The 24,603-nt window shown below is 39.4% G+C and overlaps 2 protein-coding genes across 2 annotated transcripts in view; both read right to left on the minus strand.

The window, feature by feature from the left end:
• Positions 1-5,303, minus strand: part of SYNE1 (spectrin repeat containing nuclear envelope protein 1) — a 2,173,401-nt gene extending 2,168,098 nt beyond the window's left edge. The window contains exon 1 of the mRNA XM_044089035.1: positions 5,104-5,303. Coding sequence (XP_043944970.1) covers positions 5,104-5,303 — 200 coding nt within the window. The remainder of the gene's footprint in view (positions 1-5,103) is intronic.
• Positions 5,304-5,926: 623 nt separating this feature from the next.
• The window catches only part of LOC122793396 (nesprin-1-like), an 876,647-nt gene continuing 857,970 nt past the window's right edge, over positions 5,927-24,603 (minus strand). The window contains exons 45-46 of the mRNA XM_044061803.1: positions 14,372-14,579; positions 5,927-6,144 (exon numbers count right to left, since the gene is read on the minus strand). Coding sequence (XP_043917738.1) covers positions 5,927-6,144; positions 14,372-14,579 — 426 coding nt within the window. The remainder of the gene's footprint in view (positions 6,145-14,371; positions 14,580-24,603) is intronic.

Raw genomic sequence — 24,603 nt, forward strand, 5'->3', positions numbered from 1 at the left:
ACTTAACAAAATTAAAACACGAAAAATCAAAACAAACTTTAACACTAAAGTCCCACTTGATATGAACAGACTTGGAATTCACTCCTTGCAGTAAACTGAAATACATATGGAGACAAACCATACCAGAATCATTAAAATATGCTTATACTCTATCACATATAGAGTTTGCCATCTAAAAGTTATATAGAGTATCAAACAAAGCTCTATATTTCTAAGAGCAATGAATGATTTTTAAATACAATTATATTCATAATTTTCATGCAGTTATTTCCATTATTTCAATAAACACCAGCTACAATATAAAACACCTTTTATGACGTATTTATCACTTCATCACAATCCTTCTGTCTGGCGATATCCACCCAAACCCTGGCCCCCCCTTCCCCACATAAGACAACTTCCCCTTCACATCCCCCCATATAACCAGAATGTCCCTCCACTTCACAGCTCTAAATGCCCAAAGCATATGCAATAAAATCCCCAACCTCCATGCCTGGCTCCTTCACAATCAACCAGATATACTGTCCATCTCTGAAACCTGGTTGAATCTCCACATAAATGACTCCAAACTAATTCCACCCAACTACTGCATTATTCGAAAAGATAGAACAAACAAGAAAGGTGGGGGAGTAGCACTGCTCTACTCATCTTACCTCTCAGTTACTCCCTTCACCAAACCCATTCTGCAATTTAATAATGCAGAATGGGTTTCAACCCTACTTCAGATAAACAAACAGAAATTCATCTGTATTGTGTCCCTCTATACCCCTCCCGGAGATACTATCACAAAACTCGAACATATTCTCTCTTGGTTTTCTACCAATGTAACTAATGAAACCATCATCCTGAGTGATGTAAATATTAACTGGGATGCTATTCATTCCCCCACAAACCCCCTAAATATAAACCTCTACAATATCTCCCAGCTCATCAACACCATAACTAGACTTTCCAAGAACTTCTCTACTGGAAGTACCCTTGACTGGATTCTAGTATCCCATCCTCACTACATCTCTGACAGCGGTACTCTTCCCGACCCACTCAGTGAACACTTCCCTACTTTTGCTCACCGTCTTTATTCCCCCTTACAACTATCCCATACCTATATCTCTATCTGGTCACTAACAAACTTCAACCCCCAAATATTCTCAAACTTGCTCAAACAAACAAATTGGAATCCACTAAGAACTCTACCTCTAGATAGTGCTGTTACCTATTTCAACACAACCTTTCTACACTTGCTAAACTCCCTGGCCCCCCTGAGAACAAAACAAATTAAAAGTAAATCTGTACCATGGGTAACTAAAGACACCTTAAACATAATGACACTGAGACAAAACTTGGAAACGTTACCAGAAACACAAAACAACCACCACCCTTAACGAATAAAAACTACTGTGTAACAAAGTAAAACAAATTATTTCTTCCAACCGCAAATCTTATTTTTCCACACTACAAACTAATCACAGTACAAACCCCAAAAAATTCTGGCAGGGAATCTCTTCTCTGCTTACTCCTGGTAAAAAAGAAAACCCCTGCCCTGACCCAAATGCCACTGACATTGACCTTGCTACCCAATTCAACTCTCTCTTCATTGATTCCATTGCCAAACTAATTACCTCCTTCACCAACCATCCTACTTCCACACCCCTACAGTCACTTACTCCTTCCTCCTCTAGTACCTCTTCTCACTCAGCTACATCCTCCTCCATGCCCCCTCCCTTCTCCATACAGCCCATCCCAATCTCTACTATTAAAAAACTCCTACAAAAGCTGGAACTAGGTTCAAATCCCCCAGACCAAATTCCCTCTTACTTCTTAAAAATATCCACAGAAGCCATAGTCTTTCCCATCTGTATCCTAATAAACCGGTCAATTACAGAAGGTCAGGTACCTCAACCCTGGAAAAAGGCCTTCATTATTCCACTTCACAAAGGTGGGAGCAATAACAATATCCCAAATTTTCATCCAATTGCCATCCTATCCCCCATTTCCAAACTGCTAGAAAAATGCATGCACCTACAACTGTTACCCTGTCTCATAAACAACCAACTCCTAACCACCACACACCATGGTTTCAGGCCCAGAAACAGCACCACCACCGCTCTCCTTACCTTCCTCGAAATTATTAACAAAGCCCGCAACTCTGGCCTTATTGTGTCAACCCTCTTCTTAGACCTATCAAAGGCCTTCGACACCATCTCTCACAACCTTGTCCTCACCAAACTCTCTAACCTGAACCTATCTCCCACCACTATCAAATGGTTTACCAATTAACTAGCTGATAGACAACAAGCAGTCAAATGGAAAAAAGCTACCACCCCATTCCTCATCCAATATGCCGATGACTCCACCATAATCTGTTCTGCCACCTCCATCCCCATTCTAACAAAACTAATGCAAAATACCTTCTCCTTTACTGAACAACTGATGCTAGACAACCACTTAGCACTCAACGCCACAAAAACTAAACTAATGTTATTCACCCCTTCAAAGACCACTGTACTAGACAAATATACGTTCATCATCACCAGTCAGAATAATACACCCCTCGAAATAGTATATAATACAAAACTGCTAGGTGTCCTAATCGATGACCAACTCAAGTTCGACATTCACTTACAAGCAAACATCAAGAAAACACATAAGAAACTTGGCATGCTCTATTGCCACAATCAGTATATCTTCCCCCCACCAAACTAACACTCTCTACAACATACCTTATCCCATTCCTCCTATACACAGCCCCACTCCTCACTAACCTACAATCCTCCCTAAAAGCTAAGCTATCCTCCTGTTACTATAAAATTTCAAAGTTTGCAACTGGCCAAAGATCCCTAACACATCACTGTACTGCCCTTCACAAACTCAATTGGCTAGAGCTACCTAACTACCTCACATATATTCAACTCACTCAAGCCGATAAACTCATCTTTAACCCCTCTGTCTGCACCTCCCTGGCCACCACCTTTAAGATGCACCAGCCCAACAGATCCCTAAGATCTAACTCCCAAAATCTCACTGAACTACACAAACCCTCCCATCCACCAGGGAAAAATCTTCTGTCCTTCTCCCTAGCTCGTCTGTGGAATTCTCTTCCTCCACTAATCCGCACAATTAGCAACCTATCCGCCTTCAAAACCTTACTCCACTCCCATCTAACTTCCCAATGGGAATGCTCCTGCTCCCATCCTGCATGAAGTTCCCAACTCAAGCTACTCCCCTAGATTCAGTAGACCTCCAAACATCCTACTATTATTACTTAACTCTGATAAACATCTATTGTAATCAATACACTTGTATATAAATATGATTGCATAACACTGTAATAAGCACCTATTGCAATCAACAGATTTTGTACCTAAATGCAATTGTTTAACACTTTATTTTTCTTCTTAATGAATGCCTGCTTTTGCATTTTTCCCATTTTATAACTGGTATTACTATACTAGCTATTGTTATAACTTGTTTTGTAATTAATTTCTATTTGTTTTGTTCATTTACTGGAGCTTTTCTCCCCAGGACTCCATTGAAAACGGGCTCCTAGTGGCCCAATGGACCATCCTGGCAACAAGCTGCAAATAAATAAATAATATATACAGACGTAATTTGGGCGGCCACGGTGGTGCAGTGGTTAGCATTGCTGCCTCACAGCAAGAGGTTCTCCGGTTCGATCCTCGGCTGGGGTGCCTTCTGTGCGGAGTCTGCATGTCCTCCCTGTGGTCGCGTGGGTTTCCTCCGGGTGCTCCGGTTTCCTCCCACATCCCAAAGACATGCTGCAGGTGGATTGGACACTCTAAATTGGCCGTAGGTGTGCGTGTGAGTGTGCCTTCTGTGGAAGGTTGGGCGCCGGGCTGGCAACTCGACACCGTAAAACTCCACTGCCATTCAATGTGCGGACAAGGTGATCCGCTGTGGCGACCCCTAACCGGGAATAAGCCGAAAGAAGAAGATATACAGACGTAATTTATTCAATTGCTATTTGATTAAAAAAAGACATAATTTTTTCAGAATGATAAAATCATTTTTATAGATGAATCATATAGTTAATGTGTTCCCATGAATTCACAACTGAAAAATATACTTGTCTTAGAAATGTGATATTTATTTTACTTTAAATATTAGCTGAAAGTGTGCATGCTTTACTTGCTCTAACATGCATATACATATTTGAATGTATGGTACCTGCTTGTCCTAAAAGCTAGCAGCAATGAAGCTTTAAGGCTAACAACTAGGTGTCTTATCCTGAAAATCTTATAAAAATATCTTGAAGCATTCTAGAAATATTGACATTTGTAGGCAAGGTTAAATTCAGATGAAAATGATCATCTGAAACTAAAGTTGTCTGGAATGCGTGTTACTGCAGAGATAAACAAGTTGGTGTTCCTTCGCAGTTAAAGCCACTATTACCATTTAAGGATGTTTTAGGTATTTTATCAGTAGCAGTTCTTGAAAATTGACAAGAATGTTAAATCCTTTCTGGAGAAACAGCCTTTTATATAGAGGGAGCAAAATTAACTAGAAACAGCTGACATCTTGAGAAGGGGACATATGGCCCTTACAGATTTGTTAGCTGGTATCGTGGCTGTTCAATGTGAAATCTTTTTAACAAATACTAAATCCTCCAAACAATGTTTTTATCTTAGCAATAGTGTATTAAACTGTGCAGATTTCTATTTAACTAGAAGCTGTTTTTTGCCCTGTCGATGTGAGTTCAAATGTATAAACAAACTGAATCCACAAATGGAAATGTTACAGCTGCTAACTTGATGACATCCTGAAACAGAAAGTAATGAAAAGACTGAAGCTGTGCCACTAGAATACAGTTCGCACCTTACTGGCATCCCACTTTGTCTCAAGCTGTAATAAAACACATCCCCTTAATAAAATTAGACTTGCTGACAGCTAAGTCAGATGCCATTCATGGCATGTCCTGACTTTGGCTTTCGTATTTATGACAGTTCATCTGTGAATGTAAGCCCTTGACATTAATCTAGTAACAGTGTACATATACATTGTATTTAAGAACCTGTCCATTCAGTACATGAACAATAAGCTGAAGCAACAGAGTTTTAACATTAATGTTTAGACCCAATGTGGTACCTTTGAAGCTGGGTAACATAATTAATCAGGGCTTGTTTCTCCAGTTTGCACTGCTTCAGGAAGGTCTCCCACTGCTGACAGGTACTAGATATCTGCTGCTGGGTCTGTAATACACTTGCTTTTGGTAAATAAAGGGTCAATTGCTCGCCTTTTTCTGATGCCATATCCAATTTGATTTGCCCCTTATCCATTAATTCCATCACTTCCTACAACAGAACAGAATATCCATTCATCTAGGCATTATTATTAACAGTTTATTTTATTTAATTCAGAATTTTAAGCAGCTGCAGTCTATTCTAGAAATACTTGTCACAATGTAGAATATACTATGAACAGAGTCAGACCATCATAGAACACCAGTCCACAAACATCCACACACACACGTGCACACACACGCGCACACACACACACACACGCACGCACGCACGCACACACACACACACACACACACACACACACACACACACACACACACACATATATTTGCATGCATACACATCACCTACAAATATATCTAAAGGTAAATTGCAATAGCCAAAAATCTAAGCACTTTATCTGTGTGAGATATTACCATAAAAAAAGTTTTGCTAATTTGCTAACATTAAAAAAAGCAATGTGGACTTGAACTGAAAATAAAAACTTAATGGTATTTGACAAAATGCAATAAGATAACCTTATGGCACAGGTGGATGACTACATTAGCAAACTCATGTTGAAACTACTATAACAAAAATGGCAGCATATCACTGGAATAAAACAATACATTTTTCATAAAGAAAACATTCTTACATTGGATTTAATACTACTCCATACACAAAATTAATCATGAATCTATTCTCCAGATTAATATTTGTATTTGTATTAAACAGAAATTATGAACAATGTCATTATTTTTCACCCAGTTAAGAAAGAAACAATTTAAGCGTGCCTCAAATTGCTTTAGTTTTGCTTGTAAAACAAGAATATCCCCGGATCTGTCAGAACATTCCTTTACTTTCATCTTCATGTCAGCAAACCATGTCTGGAATTCTTGCAGTGCATCTATAAAGTAGAAGATATAATGGGAACACTTAAACCATTGTTAAGAACATTTAGCTCATAGTAAGAACAAAGGTAAATCTACCATAACTGTTACAGCACGTGAATAGATCTAAAAGGCAAGGGATAGTTAGTGATTAGCAGACATCCCTCTCTGACTTCCTTTCAAATGTATATCTTACACGACAAATGACCCACCAACCATATTTTGAGCTAAATAAAAATACTTGTTCTGTTTTTTAAGAGTTACTGTTTTATAGAAATGCACCTTCATAGAGTATGTGAATAATTATGTAGCAATACTCTACTTAACAGTTTCATTTTTTGGCAACAGTCAGTGCAATTTGCAATACAATGTAACACACTGTCTTCCAGAAGGACCCGGTTAAGGACTGATATAGTAGTTATGGGTTGGCATAATGTTTAAAGTCCTAAACTAAGAGATATAAGGTGCAGGGTTTGATTCTAACCTGCAATTTCTGGGGGTTGGGGGCTGGTGAAATGGTTAAGGTGTTTTATCTCAGACACAGGGCACATGGGTTTGAGTCTCACCTTTGAAGGGAAATTGGCTTGGCTTAAAATGGCCACAATGGCAGCTAGTATAGTATTTAACTATGAACACTTAGCCCATCTAGTCCACCTTTTAAGTAAACTTAACATTCTACCTCCCCATCCGTCACCACCACCATTTTTCTTTTTGTCAAATTCCATCTAGATCTATCATGGATTCTCTCTCGTAGCCTAGTCTATGGATCCACCTTCTTCACTGTGCATATGTCCTTTTGCAGTTCCAGAGAGAAGTAAATCACTACAACATTCTGTATCTTTTCCCCTTCTGCCACCCTTCTTGTTTAATGTGAACCTTTCACATAACACATACATGCTCTTTTGTATCCATATTATTATCATGCTCCCCACCACTATCGCCACCCCCCACCGTCATCTTTTCTAATCACTAGTGACAGAAGCTACAGTTTCTGTACTTTCTCTACATATTCTTTCCCCTCTATCATATACACACTTTTGGAGAACTAACTCAGGACTTCTTCCGTCATCCTGTTGTAAATCTCCTCCACAGATACACAATGTGTGGCCTGACAGGGCCCAGTGGGGTAGCAGCGCTACTCTTTTACTTGTGCACGCTATCTTCATGATGATACATCCCAGAATTCTGTTTACTGGTGCCACTTTCTTCTTACTCTACTCTTGGTGGTCCAGTCCAGATGTAATCGACACCTTCAGATCATTTTACCTGTACAGCAGCCATCAGTTCCACTCCCATATATCAGTGTTGTTACAGTTCACACTCAGTACTGTTCACAGTGGTTCAGATTTTTTTGCATTGATCTGCAAATTCCACCTTTCTTCCCACTTGGTTAGCCCTACAAAAACCTTCATTAGAATCTTTCCCATCCTCTAGTTCTGTATTGTACTTTTTTTTTTTTGCTGTCAGGGAAAAGACTGATCTTTTTCTGTGTTCATTAGATATATCAGAAACACAATGAAAACGTGTGACCCATGACAAATTTCCCATATTCCTGATGCTGACAACCATTTCTGTCCCACACATAAACCACACAGCAAACCCCTTACTAAGTATAGCTGCTACCCTCACCCCAATATTTTTCATAGATATCACCTACATGGGACCTATTGAAAGATCTCGGTGAAATCCATGAGGACTATATTATAGCAATAACCCATGCCTGGGTGTGGGTAATGCTGGATTTACCCACGGTTGGCGTGGTTTGGTCCCGAGGGCGAAGCCCGAGGGACCAAACAAAGACAACCGTGGGTAAATCCAGCATTACCCACACCCAGAAGTGGGTTATTGCTATTATAAAATGACATTATTTAAGAAAAGAAATAATTACTTTTCTTAAATAATGGCATTGTATAATGCCTCTTTGCTGCCCTTCCGCAGCTGTCTGGTATTCAGCGGCAGTTCTGATGTACTGCGCATGCCTACGCAGTACATCAGAGCTGTGGGCAAAAGCAATGGAGAATGCAAGATCTCCGTTGCTTTTTACTGTTTCGCTATGTTAAATGGGTTTAACATAGCGAGACAGCTTTAAAATAAGCAACGGAGATCTCCGTTACTTATTTTAAAGCTGTCTCGCTATGTTAAACCCATTTAATATAGTGAGACAGGTTTAAAAAAAAAGCAATGGAGATCGCAAGATCTCCGTTGCTTTTTATACACTGTGTCGCTATGTTAAAGGAGCTTAACATAGCGAGACAGCTTTAAAAAAAGCAACGGAGATCTGCGTTGCTTTTTTTAAACCTGTATCGCTATGTTAAACTATTTTAACATAGCGAGACAGTGTTTTATACTAACGGAAAAAGTCCGGGCGACCGGACCTTTTTCCGTTAGTATATTGAGGGATTTACAACGGGCACGCTGGTTGGGCTGGCCAATCAGCGTGCACGTTTTAGAGGAGGAATTGTATAATTATCAATAATCCACTGTCTAGCTCTCATGCAGCCCATTTATAAACCTGGATCAGGCTTGCCCTGATACCTCTTTCAAGTGATATTCCCATGTTAATTGTTGTACTCAAGAAGAATAACCGCTCTGTCTAACAGGATTATTTCCGTGACTTTCCTTGTCACTGTTATCAGGTGAACAGGCCTGTAGTTAGACTTTTCTTGGTCCTCTGGATTCTGCAAGGGTACCACTCATACCATCTTCCTTTTCCTGGGTATTTCTCCAATGGATAGTGATTTATGGAATTCATAGGCATTTCAATGTAATTTAGTCTTGCAACCATCTATGCTTTGCCAGTACCCTCCCTCAGGCTGTAGCCCCTTTCTAAAGGAAGGCTAGGCAAATTAGTCCTGGAGTAAATATGAGTGCACTTATCCAGTTTGTATTTTAAGGATAATAATACATCATACTGCCTAGTATGCTGGGGCAACATATTCCAGAGCTGGGGAGGTGCTACATAATGAATCTCTCTGCATCACATTCAATTTAGCTGCTGTGGAAGATTTATGCCCCTGGTTCTGGTATTTGATATGCTATTTAGACATTAACAGCTACAGAAGGTCAGTGCTAACAGGGACTCTAATGGTTTGGTAGACAAGGCACAAACTGCCCATCAACAGTCAATAAAGATACTGAGCAAAGGGAATGAGTTTCTAGCCTGAGATCTTCTTAGTTAGTAACCTCTGGGGCTTCTTTATTTGTTTGATATATCAAGTGAGATACATTGTACCCTAGAACTGGTCCAATCAGAGTTGAATATAAGGGAACAATGACATTTTTAGATCTGAATGATATATCCATGGTTATTAATTAGTCTTTTCTGACTACATTAATGATATGATGATGATCAGAGGAAAGGGAACTGTCTATTCAGTTACCCAGATCCCTGACTACATTTTCATTTAGTAGTGAAGTACTTCACTACTATATATTGGGGATAGGGGTTGCTAGCCAAATTAAATGATATTACACTTTTCTGGATTTAATTTGAAGCCATTCTCAGTACATCAGATGTTAACTTTCTGAGGGCACAGATATAAGGAGAGGGGTCCTGACAATAACATTATGTTTCCAGTTATCTACAAACTTAGTTAGCCAGAGATCTGGGTTCTCAGTTTGGAGATCAGAAAAGTACATGTTGAAAAGGAGAGGTCCTAGTACGAAGCCATTGGAACTCCACTGGTTGCCTTCAGACTTTTGGATGAGGAACCTGGCACATGATCTATGTGGTTTCTGCCTTTTACCCAGTCAGTTATCCATTGTACCATGTAAGGATCTATATTTAAAGCATTTAGCTTGCTTACAATACTTGCATGGTGCATGGTGTCAAACAAATTGGCAAGATTAACACATACTATGTGAAAAGCATGAATAATGTCAACAGTCCATGTGACCATTTTGAAAAAATTAACTAGATTAATAAAGCAGGATCTCCCTTTAAGCCAAACTGCTGAGGGTCTAGCCTAATGACACTGTGATATCATAATAGACAAGATCAGTTCTGATATAATCCATAACTAAAGCTGATAAGTTTATAATTAGTGGGTTTCCTGGTAGGGCTACACTTATATAATCCATAGCTAAGGCTGATGAATTTACAATTACTGGGTTTCATGGTAAGGCCACACTTATGAAGGGAAGGACCACTGCAGTGCACCATAATAAAGGCGCAAATCCTCTTGTTAAGCTTAGGATAAACATTCTTGAAGAAATTTGTTGAGACTGTCTTTGGCACCATTTATTAAACATCCAGGTAAATTCTCAGATTTCATGGAAGAAATATTTATGTTTTTTGATAGCATCTTCGGAACATGTTCCTTGGTGATAATAGGGAAAGTAAGGGATTCTGTGATATGTGGAGTTTGGTTAGATGTTTGAAGGTGAAGTTCGCACTAAAGTTGTTTGATAAAACATTGTTGAAGTCTGTTGGGTCGGAGTGAGTGGAACATTTTAGTAGGATTTCTGAGCATTGTTGCATATTGTTCCTTAGTTTCCTAACAAAGCTAAATAAGGACTTGCTGTTACTTACAGAATCTAGTCTAACTTAACGGATTGCTTTATCTAGTCTAAGTTAACAGATTGCTTTATCTAGTCTAAGTTAACGGATTGCTTTATCTAGTCTAAGTTAACGGATTGCTTTATCTAGTCTACGTTGATGGATTGCTTTATCTAGTCTACGTTGATGGATTGCTTTATCTAGTCTACGTTAATGGATTGCTTTACCATTTCTCATAGTATTTTATTTCCTTATCCATGATATCAGGAGCTTTCAATCTGCTGTATGAATTTTTCTCTTGTTGTAAAGTTTACGTTGGTGGACCACCACAGTGCTTTTCTTTAAATTTGCCACTCTATTTTATTTATTCTGTTATTTTTGACATTTGTTAACTGGCAATAACCCTTTTTCAGTGGAGGCCCAGGGAGAAAAAGGTCCAAAATTTACTGTGGTTGGGACTGATAATTCTATGCACTTTTATGATCTGTTAAAGATCTATCTCAGGGGATCCACCAGCACACTGACCAGACTTCTGTGGACTCATGGAGGTGGCTTATATTGTTCTTTGTTATCCCTTAGTGCAGCCAGTTTCCCCTTTACTTCCTCTGTATTTATCCTGGTGTATTCCCTCTGCGATCTTACTCTCTCCAATCTTTCTCCTTCCTAGCATGGAACCATTCACTTTGTTTCCTTTGTAATAAGTAAGATTACTTTTTCTTTTACTCCCTCTGTTTTCTTTTCTGCCTTCCATGCCATTCCTCCCACCTTTGTTCTCACTGGCTGTTTTGGCCCTCCGCTCCTTTCTACAATGTCCAGAAAATTCCCCTTCTTGACCACTTCTACTATCTCATTTTTGATGCTGACATTTACAGTCCCCACCTTATCTCTTATCATTCTACCTGCCTACTTGTACAATTTCTCCTCTACCTCCTTGCATCTCCATTCTGTCTGTTATCTATACGATCATTGCCTAAGTCACTAGGGTAACCTGTGTTAGGACAATTCTCTCTATCCTTTCTGGTAAAGCTCAGCAGAAATTGGCTGGAGCTATCTGGCTAGTTTCCAATGTATTCCCACTACTTTTCTACCCCAAAACATGGTATTTGCCAGTCTGTACCTGACAGATTCAAATCATCCTTTAATGTAATATTTTCCTTTTACCCAGAAATTAGTCTCTTATCCTTCTCCCTTGATGTGTCTGGAGACTGATACACTGTACTGATCTACCAGCAAGTCTTATTCTTCTTTAAACATCAGGGTGCTTATCATAGGTTCTAGTCCTGCCTCCTCCTCTGTCAACTTCATGGAGTGGTATCCCAAGTCCTCTATGACCTTTTATTTAATGCTATCTTTTAATACATATTGCAAATCTGCATGCATCTCTTCCTACAATGTCATTCCTGAATAAATTATGCCTGAGCATCTATGTCCCACACTGTTGTCAATGTCCGATGACTTGTTGATACCAACAATGTATATCTCTTCTCCTGCAACATTGCACAGGACCACCATCCTCCTACCTAAACTACTTGCATTACTGCATGTAACACTATCCAGTAATACTCTAAACTGCCTTGGCTTAATTTTCTGGTGTCTTGTGTCCAGTTTTCTGTCTGCCCACAGTGTGAATACCTGTCCATTCTTTCTTACATCACTGACACTCCCTCACCTTTCCATCTTAATCTGAATGAGAGATCATTGAGTTGTAGTTTTCAGAACTGGATCATAGTACCAACGTCTCCTCAGGATCAACATGGAGCCTGTCCCTGATACAGAGTTAGTCTCTCTCTGCCATGTCTCCCTTATTCTTCTACCCATCCCAAGTTCTTTGCCACTAAAACGAGCAGTCAATCTACCTTTTTATCCTTTTTCTCGTTGGTGTACTTTTCTCTTGCACAGGTAACACTTATGAGAATACTATTTTCAACTTTCATCCTAACTTTGGTGTGTCACCTTCCTGACCTTGCTTACTACAACCTTAGCGTATTGGTACTAACATGCAAAATAACATGCATCCATCCTTTCCTCTTGGTGATGACCCAGACTACCTACTCTCACATCTTACTAAGTCTGACCCCAGAGATCAGTATCAGTATATCATGGTACCTTCTGTTGACCTTACCAAAATGTTTAGTCCCCCCACCAAATGAGTCGCCAATTGCCCAAATCAAGTCCATTTTCTGTCCCAGTATGGCCTATTCTATTCATCACTGCCAGCCTCATGTCACCAACCCTTCCATGTGTACCACACCCAGTCACTGCCCAGATCATGCACACCCACATCATTACCAGTTATCTGTGCTGGTTGTGTCACTTCCTGTGATTTACTTGGTTCTGTTTACATTCCTTCTGTACTCTTTCTAGGAGTCATGTCCACTGTCTTCACAAAGCAGCACCTTCTATTTCCCTGCAATAATATTTGTTTGCCTTAGGAAAGCCCTACTGTACATACCATTGCCATGCCATTAGAGAAGTGAACTGGCTCGAGTTTTCCCACCATCTCCAATATACCCAACTAACGTTAGCCCACAAACCCAACTCTTGCCCTGCACTCAGCTCCATCTTACAAACATATACTCCTTCGAGAACACTAAGATCCTCAGGCAATCAACTGTTAATGGTAATGAAACCCAACAAAAGAGCTGGACAATGTCTGTACTCCCATAGCATTGCTAAACTTTGGAATGCCTTACCCTCACAAATAACTCAAAATGACAGTATAAAAACCTTTAAATCAGCACTAAAATTGCACTACCTAAACAATCCCGCCTGCCTCTGTCAAACAAACAAGCCCCCTTAAAACTGCCCCTTAACTAATTCGTATTAAGAAAGGTTCTAATAACAGGCCCTAAAATATTTCAGCCTTGTGCTCATTAAGCAGTTGTTCTCAAACTCACACTGCATATGGTACTATTGCATATCCATGCAATGCTGCATATGAAACTTCTTACCAATGCAATGTAATGCCTAAAGATTAATAATGTGAACTATGTACTATACTGTACTGCATATCTCTGCTTACATACATGTATCCTTTATTAATGTGTTATGTTTATGGCACTTAAAGATTAGTAATGTAACTTTGTACTACACTGTATTTCATACCTCTGCTTTTATACATGCATCCTTGATTATTATGTTTTTCCAATACTTTGTAATACTTTGTAATATACTGTGCAGCGAGCTTTTCTCCACTGAAAATGGGTTTCTTACCAAGTGGACTTTCCCGTTTAACAAATGTCAACAAATAAATAAATAATAAATATTTAGGTATACAACATTTAAATAAACCTACCCTCACTTAATACAAATTAAAGCTGAAGCTTGCATTAATGCACATGATATTCAAATATTGGGTAAGTAAGGGGTAAGTCAAGGAAGACTGACAGCTGTAATCCACAGCTAATGTAGTGTGGTGTGCCATAACACTAGTGTCTGAATCCATTCCATTCCATAAACCTCTGCACTAGAGCTGACAAATGCATTCATTTGTGGTGCATTACTCTACTTATGACATTCGCAAAAAATGACCATGACTGAATTAATTTCTGCAGGTGCATTATACTGGGATCAAATATACAAATAACAAAATATCATATTACTGGAAAATTATAGCTTGTTTATAATATAGTTTATATTTTCTTTATGTATGGATTAGGAGCATCAGTGTAACACTTTCATAGTTACTGGGTAAAACAGATGCTGAGACACTACTTTAGCAAAAACAGACAATGATTAAAACATACCAGTAAACCGTTTTTTCAATGAATCCTGCAAGTCTGCCTGTGTCTTAGAGCAAATCTGGTTAACAGCCTCATATTTTTTAATAAGTTCGGTAATGACAACACCCAGTGCCTCCAGCTCTACAGAATGGTACTTTCTGCACAGGCCATTTAGATTTTCTCTTGTCGTATCAATGCTGCTTTGCTGGCTGTAGAGTTCTTTTTGTAACTCCTGATGAAAATAAAAAAAATGTTATATTTTTACTGATTGCATACTAAACAAATGAAAAGTGCATGTAGACATAACGTGTGCCTCCATGCATAGAAACAAACACACACACACACACACACACACACACACACACACACACACACGCACACACGCACACACGCACACACATACACATGCACACACACACACACACACACACACACACACACACACACACACACACACACACACACACACACACACACGCACAATCTCTGTCAAGCTAAAATAACACAATAATACCAGTACAGTACAAGTACATGCTGTGCTTGTGCTCACATTAAATATTTGCAGAAATGAGTTCTGAATTAGAAATCCCTCATTCGCCCCTACCCCACATCTTAGTATAATCAGCTGCTTTACAAATACCTTGGGAACGCAACATTTTTAAAGTGATATTTTTAAGTGTACGTTTTTGGTATAATCTTCACCTATTCAGTCACTACATCTAGGAAGGTAAATATTTCATAGGGGTAAGAAAATCACTTCTAATCATTGCAATTTAACAAAGTATAACTTTGCAAACACTACAGATGGTACAATATTTATTCTGTTACTAAAAGTAGCACATAATTTAGCTCTGTCAGCTACAGCTGTAAGACATCCTAAGACTGACTGGAGATGCAAATAAAACACAGCATGTAAGTTTGCCATAGGAACAGAAACTCAATTACTTGGATTCATGGGGGTAAGGGATAATACCATGGCCATTTACCCCTGATTTTAACTGTTCCTATTGCCTAGCAATCAGCCCAACAAATGCAATAGTAACATGGAATAATATTCCATATTATTCATTATTATCCAATTATAGGCCAATAGCTATACTCTCTCGACTTGCAAAGATTATGGAAAAATGTATTCATAGACAACTCATGCACCACCTAATCCAGAATCACCTTATGGCAGACACTCAGCATGGCTTCCATCCTCATCACAGCACTACTTCAGCCCTCCTAGCCTTTACCAACACCATAGCCATAATCGCAACAATAATTATATATCCTCAGCCCTCTTCTTGGATCTTTCCAAGGCATTCGATGTGGTTGATCACCAACTTTTAATAGACACCCTGCAAACATTCTGTCTAGATACTGAAGCCCTTCAATGGTTTCAATCCTACCTGAATGGTCGACAGCAGGCTGTCCTCTGGCAGAACAAACTCTCTAACCTTCTACCTAACACCCTTGGAGTACCACAAGGCTCTATACTAGGGCCCTTGCTGTTCTCCATCTTCATTAACGACCTTTATACTGTCATCCCAAAAGTCAGCTGCATCCAATATGCTGATGACTCTCCTCTGACTTGCTCAGCCACATCTCCAGTAGAGTTATGGTCAGCTACCCAGACCACCTTTAATACAATAGAAAACTGGCTTTCTGAACATCTTCTGATCCTAAATCCCAAAAAAACTAAAATGCTGTTATTTTCACCAACACATAGGTCTATCGCTTTCACCTTTACCATAAAATCAATTGATGGCACAATAATCTCCCCTGACCCCTCTACAAAACTATTAGGTGTCATCATAGACAATAATCTAAAATTTGACCTACATGTTAACCAAACTATCAAAACCATCAATAAAAAACTAGGGTCACTTTACAGAATAAAAGCCTTCCTAAACCCTCCAGCTAAAATTGCAATAGCTCACTCTCACCTTCTTTCAACCCCTCTACTCTCGAATTTAAACAAGACTGTCCTTAACAAACTCTCAATTTGCTACAACCACATTGCCAGGTTTGCCACTGGGGCTGCCTTTTAGGACACATCATTGCATCAATCTAAATCAGCTTGGGTGGCTTGAACTACCCAGCCTAATCCAGTATAACCAACTGATTATGGCCTATAAAATCCTCTATAATCCGGACAATACTCCTGCACTTACAAATATTATCACCCCCTATAACAATCCTAGACCGCTTCGATCCTCTAACAAACTACTAATTCAGACTAGCAAAATTAATAACACAGCCGGTGATTCTCTCTTTGCAAACTCTGTAAGTAGATCCTGGAACTCTCTTCCAGCTGATATTACCTTACTTTCCACCTTAGGTCAATTTAAAACTAGACTGAAACAACATTTATCACTTAACTGGCTATGTCAATGTATCAAGCCTGGCTAACTCTCTCTAGAATGTGTAAAAATCTGTTAACCAGTTTACGGTGTAATTTAATTTAATCCTGACTTGCACTCAGGATTAACTGTAACCTGTGGAACTTGTTTAACTTGCTTACTTATGTAATCTCTGTAAATAGTCTGTTTGTAATATGTAATGCTGGTATTATGTAATGCTGTATCTGCTTACCCTTGGAACTTTTCTCCCCGGGCCTCTGCTGAAAATGGACATGCATCCAGTCGGACTATCCCGGTCAACAAATGTAAAATAAAAAGTAAATATTCATTCACTCTGTAGTGCTCTACTTAATCATTTCATGGTCATGGGGGAAGCTTGTATCCATCCTGCCTGGCACTCAGTGAGCACAAGGCAGAGAAATTATTCTGGGATGGAATGCTTGCTCATGCAGGGATGCACTTTCACTCCTGCAGTTAATTTGCAGGATTATCAATTCACCTGCAATATGCCCTGGACAATTAAGTGCAAAACCATGTATTTCATATTGATAACTAGCCCATTTAACCACATTATGTGAAACTATGTGAAAATATATATAAAAAAATCAAGTTAAAAATAAAAAAACAACACTGGCTTGTGGTACCCAGTGTGCTGCAGAAATGCTAACCATTTCTGAATACTCCCCAAGACCTTAATGACATTCTTACCTGCAACATGAAGAATACAGGCACTTTGGACATTTTCTGTCTTATTGTTAAGGTCCCTCGCAGTGAGGTAAATCTCACACCTTTGAATCCCACTTCCCATTTGCTACAAAATTTCCATTCTACTGCTGCAAAGATGTTTTGGCTGGAAGATTGCAGGGTAAGTCCCAAACTGAAGAAACTTTTTTCTCAAAAAATGGCAACTGAGAATGGTGCATCAATCTCAGTTAAAATTTATATTTTTAAAGGAACTACAAAGGATAGGTTATTTTTGATAAAACAAATCACTGTGGTAAATTTTATTTCAGTATAATGTAAAACAGAACTTAAAACACAGTACGGGGACAGAGACATTAATTTTATAGTTTTCCCATACTGAACAAGAAAGAATCATAGGATCATGGGAGTTTACTAGGCTATTGACCCAGAGGTAATTTCAAGCCTAGCCATTTCGTCCCAATGTAATACTATAGATATGCTAGCCAATACCCAAGAGTGTATTTAGTAATGACTGCCCATGTCCATGAGGGTTGTAAGTGCTAACTGGTAAGAATTTATGGTGCCCCATTTACTCATCCAGGTTCCTTTTGATCAGTGTCATAGAGATGCTCTGTTTCATATGAATTGGTAGAATATTCCAAAGATGCGGCAGTCGCTTGGAGACAAATCTGTCCCTCTAGCATGTCCTATATAAGTTGCAGGCCATATTTAGGTCCCTGGAATGGGTAACTCTAGTCCCATTTGATGTACATATGTGCAGCCAAGTTCATTAGGTTTGGGTCTGAGATTGTTCTGTAAGCCAGGCGTATGTCTTCCCTAAGAAGTCTATACGTTGCAGAGTATAGTGACAGGGACTTTAGTCAGTCCGTGTAAGGCATGTGCTAGAGTCCCTTGATCTTCTTTGTTAGAAACCTCTGACATCTCTCCAGTTGCTGCAGGTGCTTTGTATGGCATATGCCAAATAGGGCATTATACTCAATTACGGACCTGATTAGTGATGAATATAGAGGGGTTATGACCTCCTTTGCTCTAGAGGTGATGCCTTTACTAATGAAGTGTGCTACATAGAAAGCCTTCCTTACTTCAGTAGACACATGGTGGTCAAAGTTAAGGTCACAGTCAACTTGTGATCCCAGACCCCTTACTACTTTCTAGGTACTTAGGGTATTGTTGCTGATTTGATAGCATGAAGGGACATTTTTTTTGCAGAAGGGAATGATGATGTATTTTTCTGCATTCAGTTTGAGACTGTGACTAAGACACCAGTCGTTAATCTGCATAAGACCCTCCTGAAGTATACTGATATCATTTCGGGATTCAATAATTGCACCTAGTTTACAGTCATTTGCAAACTTGGTCAGCCACAACCCCCTAGTTTTGGCCTGAACTTCTGAAAAGTATATACCAAACAGTAGGGGGGCCAGCACTGGCCCTTGTGGCACCCCACTGGTGACAGGTCTTCTGGTTGATGTGGACTCACCCACTTTGATAGTGTGTCTCTGGTTTGTGAGCCAGTTGGCAACCCATCTTACAACAAAGGGGTTTACATTCAGTTTGCTAAGTTTATTGGTAATGCCTGAGTGTGGGATTGTGTCGAAAGCATTTGCCAAGTCGAGGTATGCTGTGTGCACATTTTTGAAGAAATCCACCAGATTTAACAGCCGGATCTAAGGTCCATAATGATATGTTCCATGGCCTTACAGATGAGGCTGGTCAGACTTATGGGTCTATAATTCCCTGGGTCTGTTGCTAAGCCACTTATGTGGAGAGGAATAACTGTTGCTGTTCTACATTCTGCAGGAACAAAGCCTGTGCTTAGGTTATGATTGAAAAGAGTACTTAACAGTGATGCTAGTTTATGTTTTAGCCTCTTTAGAAGACAGCCAGGGATGCTGTCTGGTCCCATAGAGGCTGTGTTTTTTGCCTTGGACAAGGCTTTAATGACCTGCTTTTCAGATATGTAGGGTGGGGGCAGTTTGGGGCAAGGTTTGTGATAAGTCTGGAGGTGATAAGGGACTGGACTTTTTGCCAAACCTATCCACTCACAGGTTTGCTATCTCTGTAAGGTCAGTGTGTGTGATGCCATTTGTCACAAGTTCAGCACATGCCTTTTAGGCTACATACGTAGCAGTAAAAGGCCCTATGGTTATCTTTAGCTGTGCTTTCTAAGTTTCTCAAAGATGGCCTTAGAGGATTTGACATGTTGTCTTATTTGCCTGTTGAGGTTGAGGAGGGTGATTTGCCATTGTTAGGTCCCTTCCTTAGTTTTCTTGGACAGCAACTTTTTGTATTTGTTGTAAAGTTTGTTGATGCGGGATGTCCACCATGGTGGCTTGTTTTTACTCGGGGTTCTGACTTTGATTCTTTCTCGAACAGCCAAGTCTATACACTTGCGCAAGTGAATGTACAGGGCTTTAGTGTATGCTTTGGTGTAGTTACCACTTCCAGCTGGGGCTGGGGCTTGAAATGCATTTATACCTTCCCCTAGGATGGTATAGTTTGCCTTGGTGACATTTTTTAGTCTGACTTCACCCTTTGTGAATTCTGGTGTTAGTACCAGCTTGAAGGTGACTGATTTGTGGTCATATATAACTAATGTGGGTACAACAGTTATTGCAGTGCATCTGTTTGTCATGTTAGTGAGGTATGTTTGTTCCTCTTCTTGGGGTATGAACAATTTGTTCCGGGGCATTTGAGTTAATGAAGTCAAGGAACTTTTGCACTGGTGAGTTAGGGCTAGGGTAGGTTTTCCAGTTGATTGTGGGATAATTGAAATCCCCATAACCAGAGTGTTTGGGAATATTTGGATTGACTCCAGTTTGGTCTAGTAGGCTTCATTCATGTCATTACCCATTGATGGGGATCTATAACTGGCTATGACGTGAATGGGGGTCTTACCCACAGTTATCTGAGTAGCTCAATGGAGTTGTCCACTCTAACTAGGCAAGAGGTGAATTTGTCTCTAATATAGATAGAAAGGTTTACTATTAAAATGTCGAACGGCACTACGTCGACTGTACTATAGTCGAACACGGAAGTTCGAAAATAGTAATGTCGACGTCAAAAAAACAATCTAGGAATGGTTTTAATGGTTTTTAGCTCGATGTATTCTTGGCTTATGTTATTATGGCATACCATCCACACGCTGTATAGTGCCTTGTAATATACTGCAGTGGAAGTTCTTGAGCATATTCCTACTGAAGTTCCCCATATTCGTTTGTCAGTGGTCTACTGATGTTGCCCACATTCATTTGTCAGTGGCCTACTGATGTTGCTCACATTTGTTTTTCAGTGGCTTACTGATGTCACTCACATTAATTTGTCGTGGCCTACTGATGTTGCTCACGTTCTTTTGTCAGTGGCCTGCTTATGTTTCTCACATTCGTTTGTCAGTGGCCTACATATGCTGCTCACAATTGTTTGTCATTTGCCTACTGATGTTGCTCACATTGTTTTGTCAGTGGCCTACTGAAGTTGCTCCCATTCATTTGTCAGTGGTCTTCTGATGTTGCTAACATTGTTTTGCCAGTGCTCTACTGATGTTGCTCACATTCATTTGTCAGTGGCTTACTGATGTTGCTCACATTTGTTTGTCAGTGGCCTACTGATGTTTCTCATATTCGTTTGTCAGTGGCCTACAGATGTTGTTCGTATTTGTTTGTCAGTGGCCTACTGAAGTTGCTTCCATTCATTTGTCAGCGGCCTACTGATGTTGCTCACATTGTTTTGTCAGTGGCCTACTGAAGTTGCTCCCATTCATTTGTCAGTGGCCTACTGATGTTGCCAACGTTGTTTTGCCAGTGCTCTACTGATGTTGCTCACATTTGTTTGTCAGTGGCTTACTGATGTTGCTCACATTTGTCTGTCAGTGGCCTACTGATGTTGCTCACATTCATTTGTCAGTGGCTTACTGATGTTGTTCGTATTTGTTTGCCAGTGGCCTACTGATGTTGCTGACATTTGTTTGTCAGTGGCCTGCTGATGTTGCTCATATTCGTTGGTTTGGTTTGGGCCTACTGATGTTGCTCACATTTGTTTGTCAATGGCCTACTGATGTTGCTCACATTTTTTTTGTCAGTGGCCTGCTAATGTCTCACATTTGTTTGCCAGTGGCCTGCTGATGTTGCTCACATCTGTTTGTCAGTGGCCTGCTGATGCTGCTCATATTCGTTTGTTAGTGGCCTACTGATGTTTCTCACATTCAGTTATCAGTGGTACTAAACTGTACTGTAATCTGGGCAAGTTTTGCTAAGACTGATTTGCACATCATACAAAGGGTACAACTGTTTTGTAGAATGAGATCTAGCTAACTGATTGACAAAATGCATTAACCACTTGTTTAGCAATTTTGAGTATACAGAAAACATGAAATGCGATCAAGCACAAGATGTCAGCCACCACACCTGTTATAACGTGGAAGATATCAGTCTTCTCAACAGTATAGTTATAATTTGATTATATGCAATATTCATTTCAATTATTGTAGAAACATTGCATGCTTGGGCATAATATACAGAACATAATATGACATAACATAGCATATCATATCATAACATAACATATAACATAGCATAATATACTATACTATACTACTATGTAGTGGCATCACAGTCAACTCCGAATAAACATTAGAATGCAATCACCACCTGCTGTAAAAATATTCGGTAAGTTTAGGGTCAAATAAGTAACATCAGGAAGCATGTGCCTCTGGACATCTGTACCCCAAGGCAATCCCAAAAAAAAGTGTATGTTTGTAGGATGGTAAAAATTACCTAGATGACTGTCTTGTAGGTGCTAAAACAGGTGGTAGGCAATAGGAAATAGGCCATAAAGGTACAGTATGAATACTAATTGCTAGTAAATGAGATAGGAGTCATAGTGGGTTTTAATGATTATTCTTCACTATAGTGGGGTAGAAGTATTTGGAGGCATTTTACATTTTTTTCATGACTGGAGATATGACAGTAACCTCTGTAGGAGGGTTTATGATCTGTTAAATTCTATAGTAAATGGGTACTTTCCTCCTTTGTTGCTGAACTATTTATGGTATTATAATTGCTTATGGGGCATTTGAGTCATGGCAGAATTTTTGATTATTAAACTGCATGACTTGAACCACCCATAAATGTAGCTTTTTTAGTTATGAATTACTTGTCCTTTTATGGATGCCTCGCATACAAGGCATTCTTCGATCCCACTCTGATGGACATTTTACATACCTGCAACACAAATGGCAGCAGAATAACTCAGTCTAGGGATTTAAACTTTGTTCATGGCATAAATAGAACATATTGGAGGGGCACATGTGCCTCAGAAATTCCCCTTCTCTGGAACTGGCTTCTCATCCGTGTGAAGCACAGCTCTTCCCTAACCCTCTTCAAGAAATAGATGAACCAGTGGATGGGAAATTGGAAGGACAACCTGGGTCTAGCACCTATGAGTACTAACCTATGAACCTATGAGCCTATGTCTCTAATGGACAGAGACAGCCTGCAAATCTTGCCCTAGCTTATATATACCCCTTAAAATAACCTCTAAGGTGCATAAACGTTTAGGATACAACTGGAATGACTGGTTAGGCTTATAAAGGCACCAGTGGTTATTAGCCTAGTACACACCTATGAACTCATGATGTAGTAATGGATTTCTGTATGCCGATATTTTTTTTTCCAATAAACACTTTAATTTTGAGATGGTTTATCAGGACTGTGGGGTGACTGACTTGATGACAAGAAAGCCCAGTATTTGAGTTACTTTTGGATAACTAAACAGGCTGGGAACTAGTGTTCTGCTTTAATAAATATTGCTGATATTTTCATTGATATGCAGCATTCCTTTATATTTGCAATAATATGATTATATTGTAGACAAGCTGACTCAGAATTTAATTAATTTAATAGTGTTAACATGTCCTTGCAGACAGACTTCTTAAACTGTTTAACCTAAGTTTAACTATTGGTTTTACCCTCAATGAATGTCACACTGCAGTGTTGATGCTACTACATAAAGGTGGTCTTACAACTGACCCAGGTAATTATAGACCTGTAAGCCTTACAAGCCTAATCTGCAAAGTCACAGAATATATTCTAACTGACCTCATGAAAGACGATATCAAGAATCTTATTAGACTTGACCCCCCCCCCCCAAAAGTATTGCTTTGTGAAGGGTAGAGCCTATCTATTTAACTTGGTAAAATTCTTCAGAACTATAACAGAGCCATAGATGATGGCCATACAGTGCATGTTGTATATCTTGACCTGGCTCAGCCCTTTGACACCATTGCCAATTCTGACATCATACAACAGCTAGCTGCTTTAAAAAGAGACATATATATATATATATATATATATATATATATATATATATATATATATATATATATGGTAAGACTGATAGCAAAGTCGTTGAAAGAATCTACACCGTGCAAGTTATTATTCAAAAAGGATAAAACTTGTTTTTCCTTTTAAAGTGTAGCCCACTACTTGTTACATTTGTGGCAAGCAGCTGATACAGTTTATGCTATTCACAACGTGGTCTTGCAATGAAGATTGATCGGCATTTGCTAATCACAACCCCTAACACTTCTTTGCTCCTCGAAAGCTATACTACTGGTAAGATAATGACTAAAGAGAAGTCAGGGAAAAGTATTCTGAAATGAAGAACAACACCTGACCCACATCACTAACCTTGCAAACAAAATGCATTATATTGACTGAACTTTGCAAAAGGGGAATCACATGCTGCAGAGACTGTTATACCTGCTAACATTCCTACTTCCTACTGTAACATTTCTGGTTAAAAAAGATACCTGCAAAACAGTGACTTGAGTTTTGAAGTGTGACAGTGGAGAAATAGCCCTCACAGTACAGGGATACTGGTGAAGGTTAAAGATATGCAATCTGGGTGAGGTGAAAAAATTATCTTGGTGCTTCATTCCCTGTTGTACCCCGTGACTTTGAAAAGGAAAGGAAAGACTTATTCACTCCTCTTCTGCATGTGGGGTAAGTAGACAAAGAAGAGCCACCATACTTTCTGTTGAGTGGTTTTGCTACGGCTCTTTCATTTCACTTGTACATGTCCACTACATCCCTAGGAGTTAGTGTCCAATGGGCCAATGGACATTTGCCAAGGACAAATCTCCTCTTTTTGTGAGAATCATCCCCTATATAGCCTTTCCTCCTTAAAGGCAAAGTGACTCTGGTC

The sequence above is a fragment of the Protopterus annectens genome, chromosome 1.part0, assembly GCF_019279795.1.
Source record: "Protopterus annectens isolate FY-2018-M chromosome 1.part0, PAN1.0, whole genome shotgun sequence".
Taxonomy (NCBI): Eukaryota; Metazoa; Chordata; order Ceratodontiformes; family Protopteridae; genus Protopterus; species Protopterus annectens.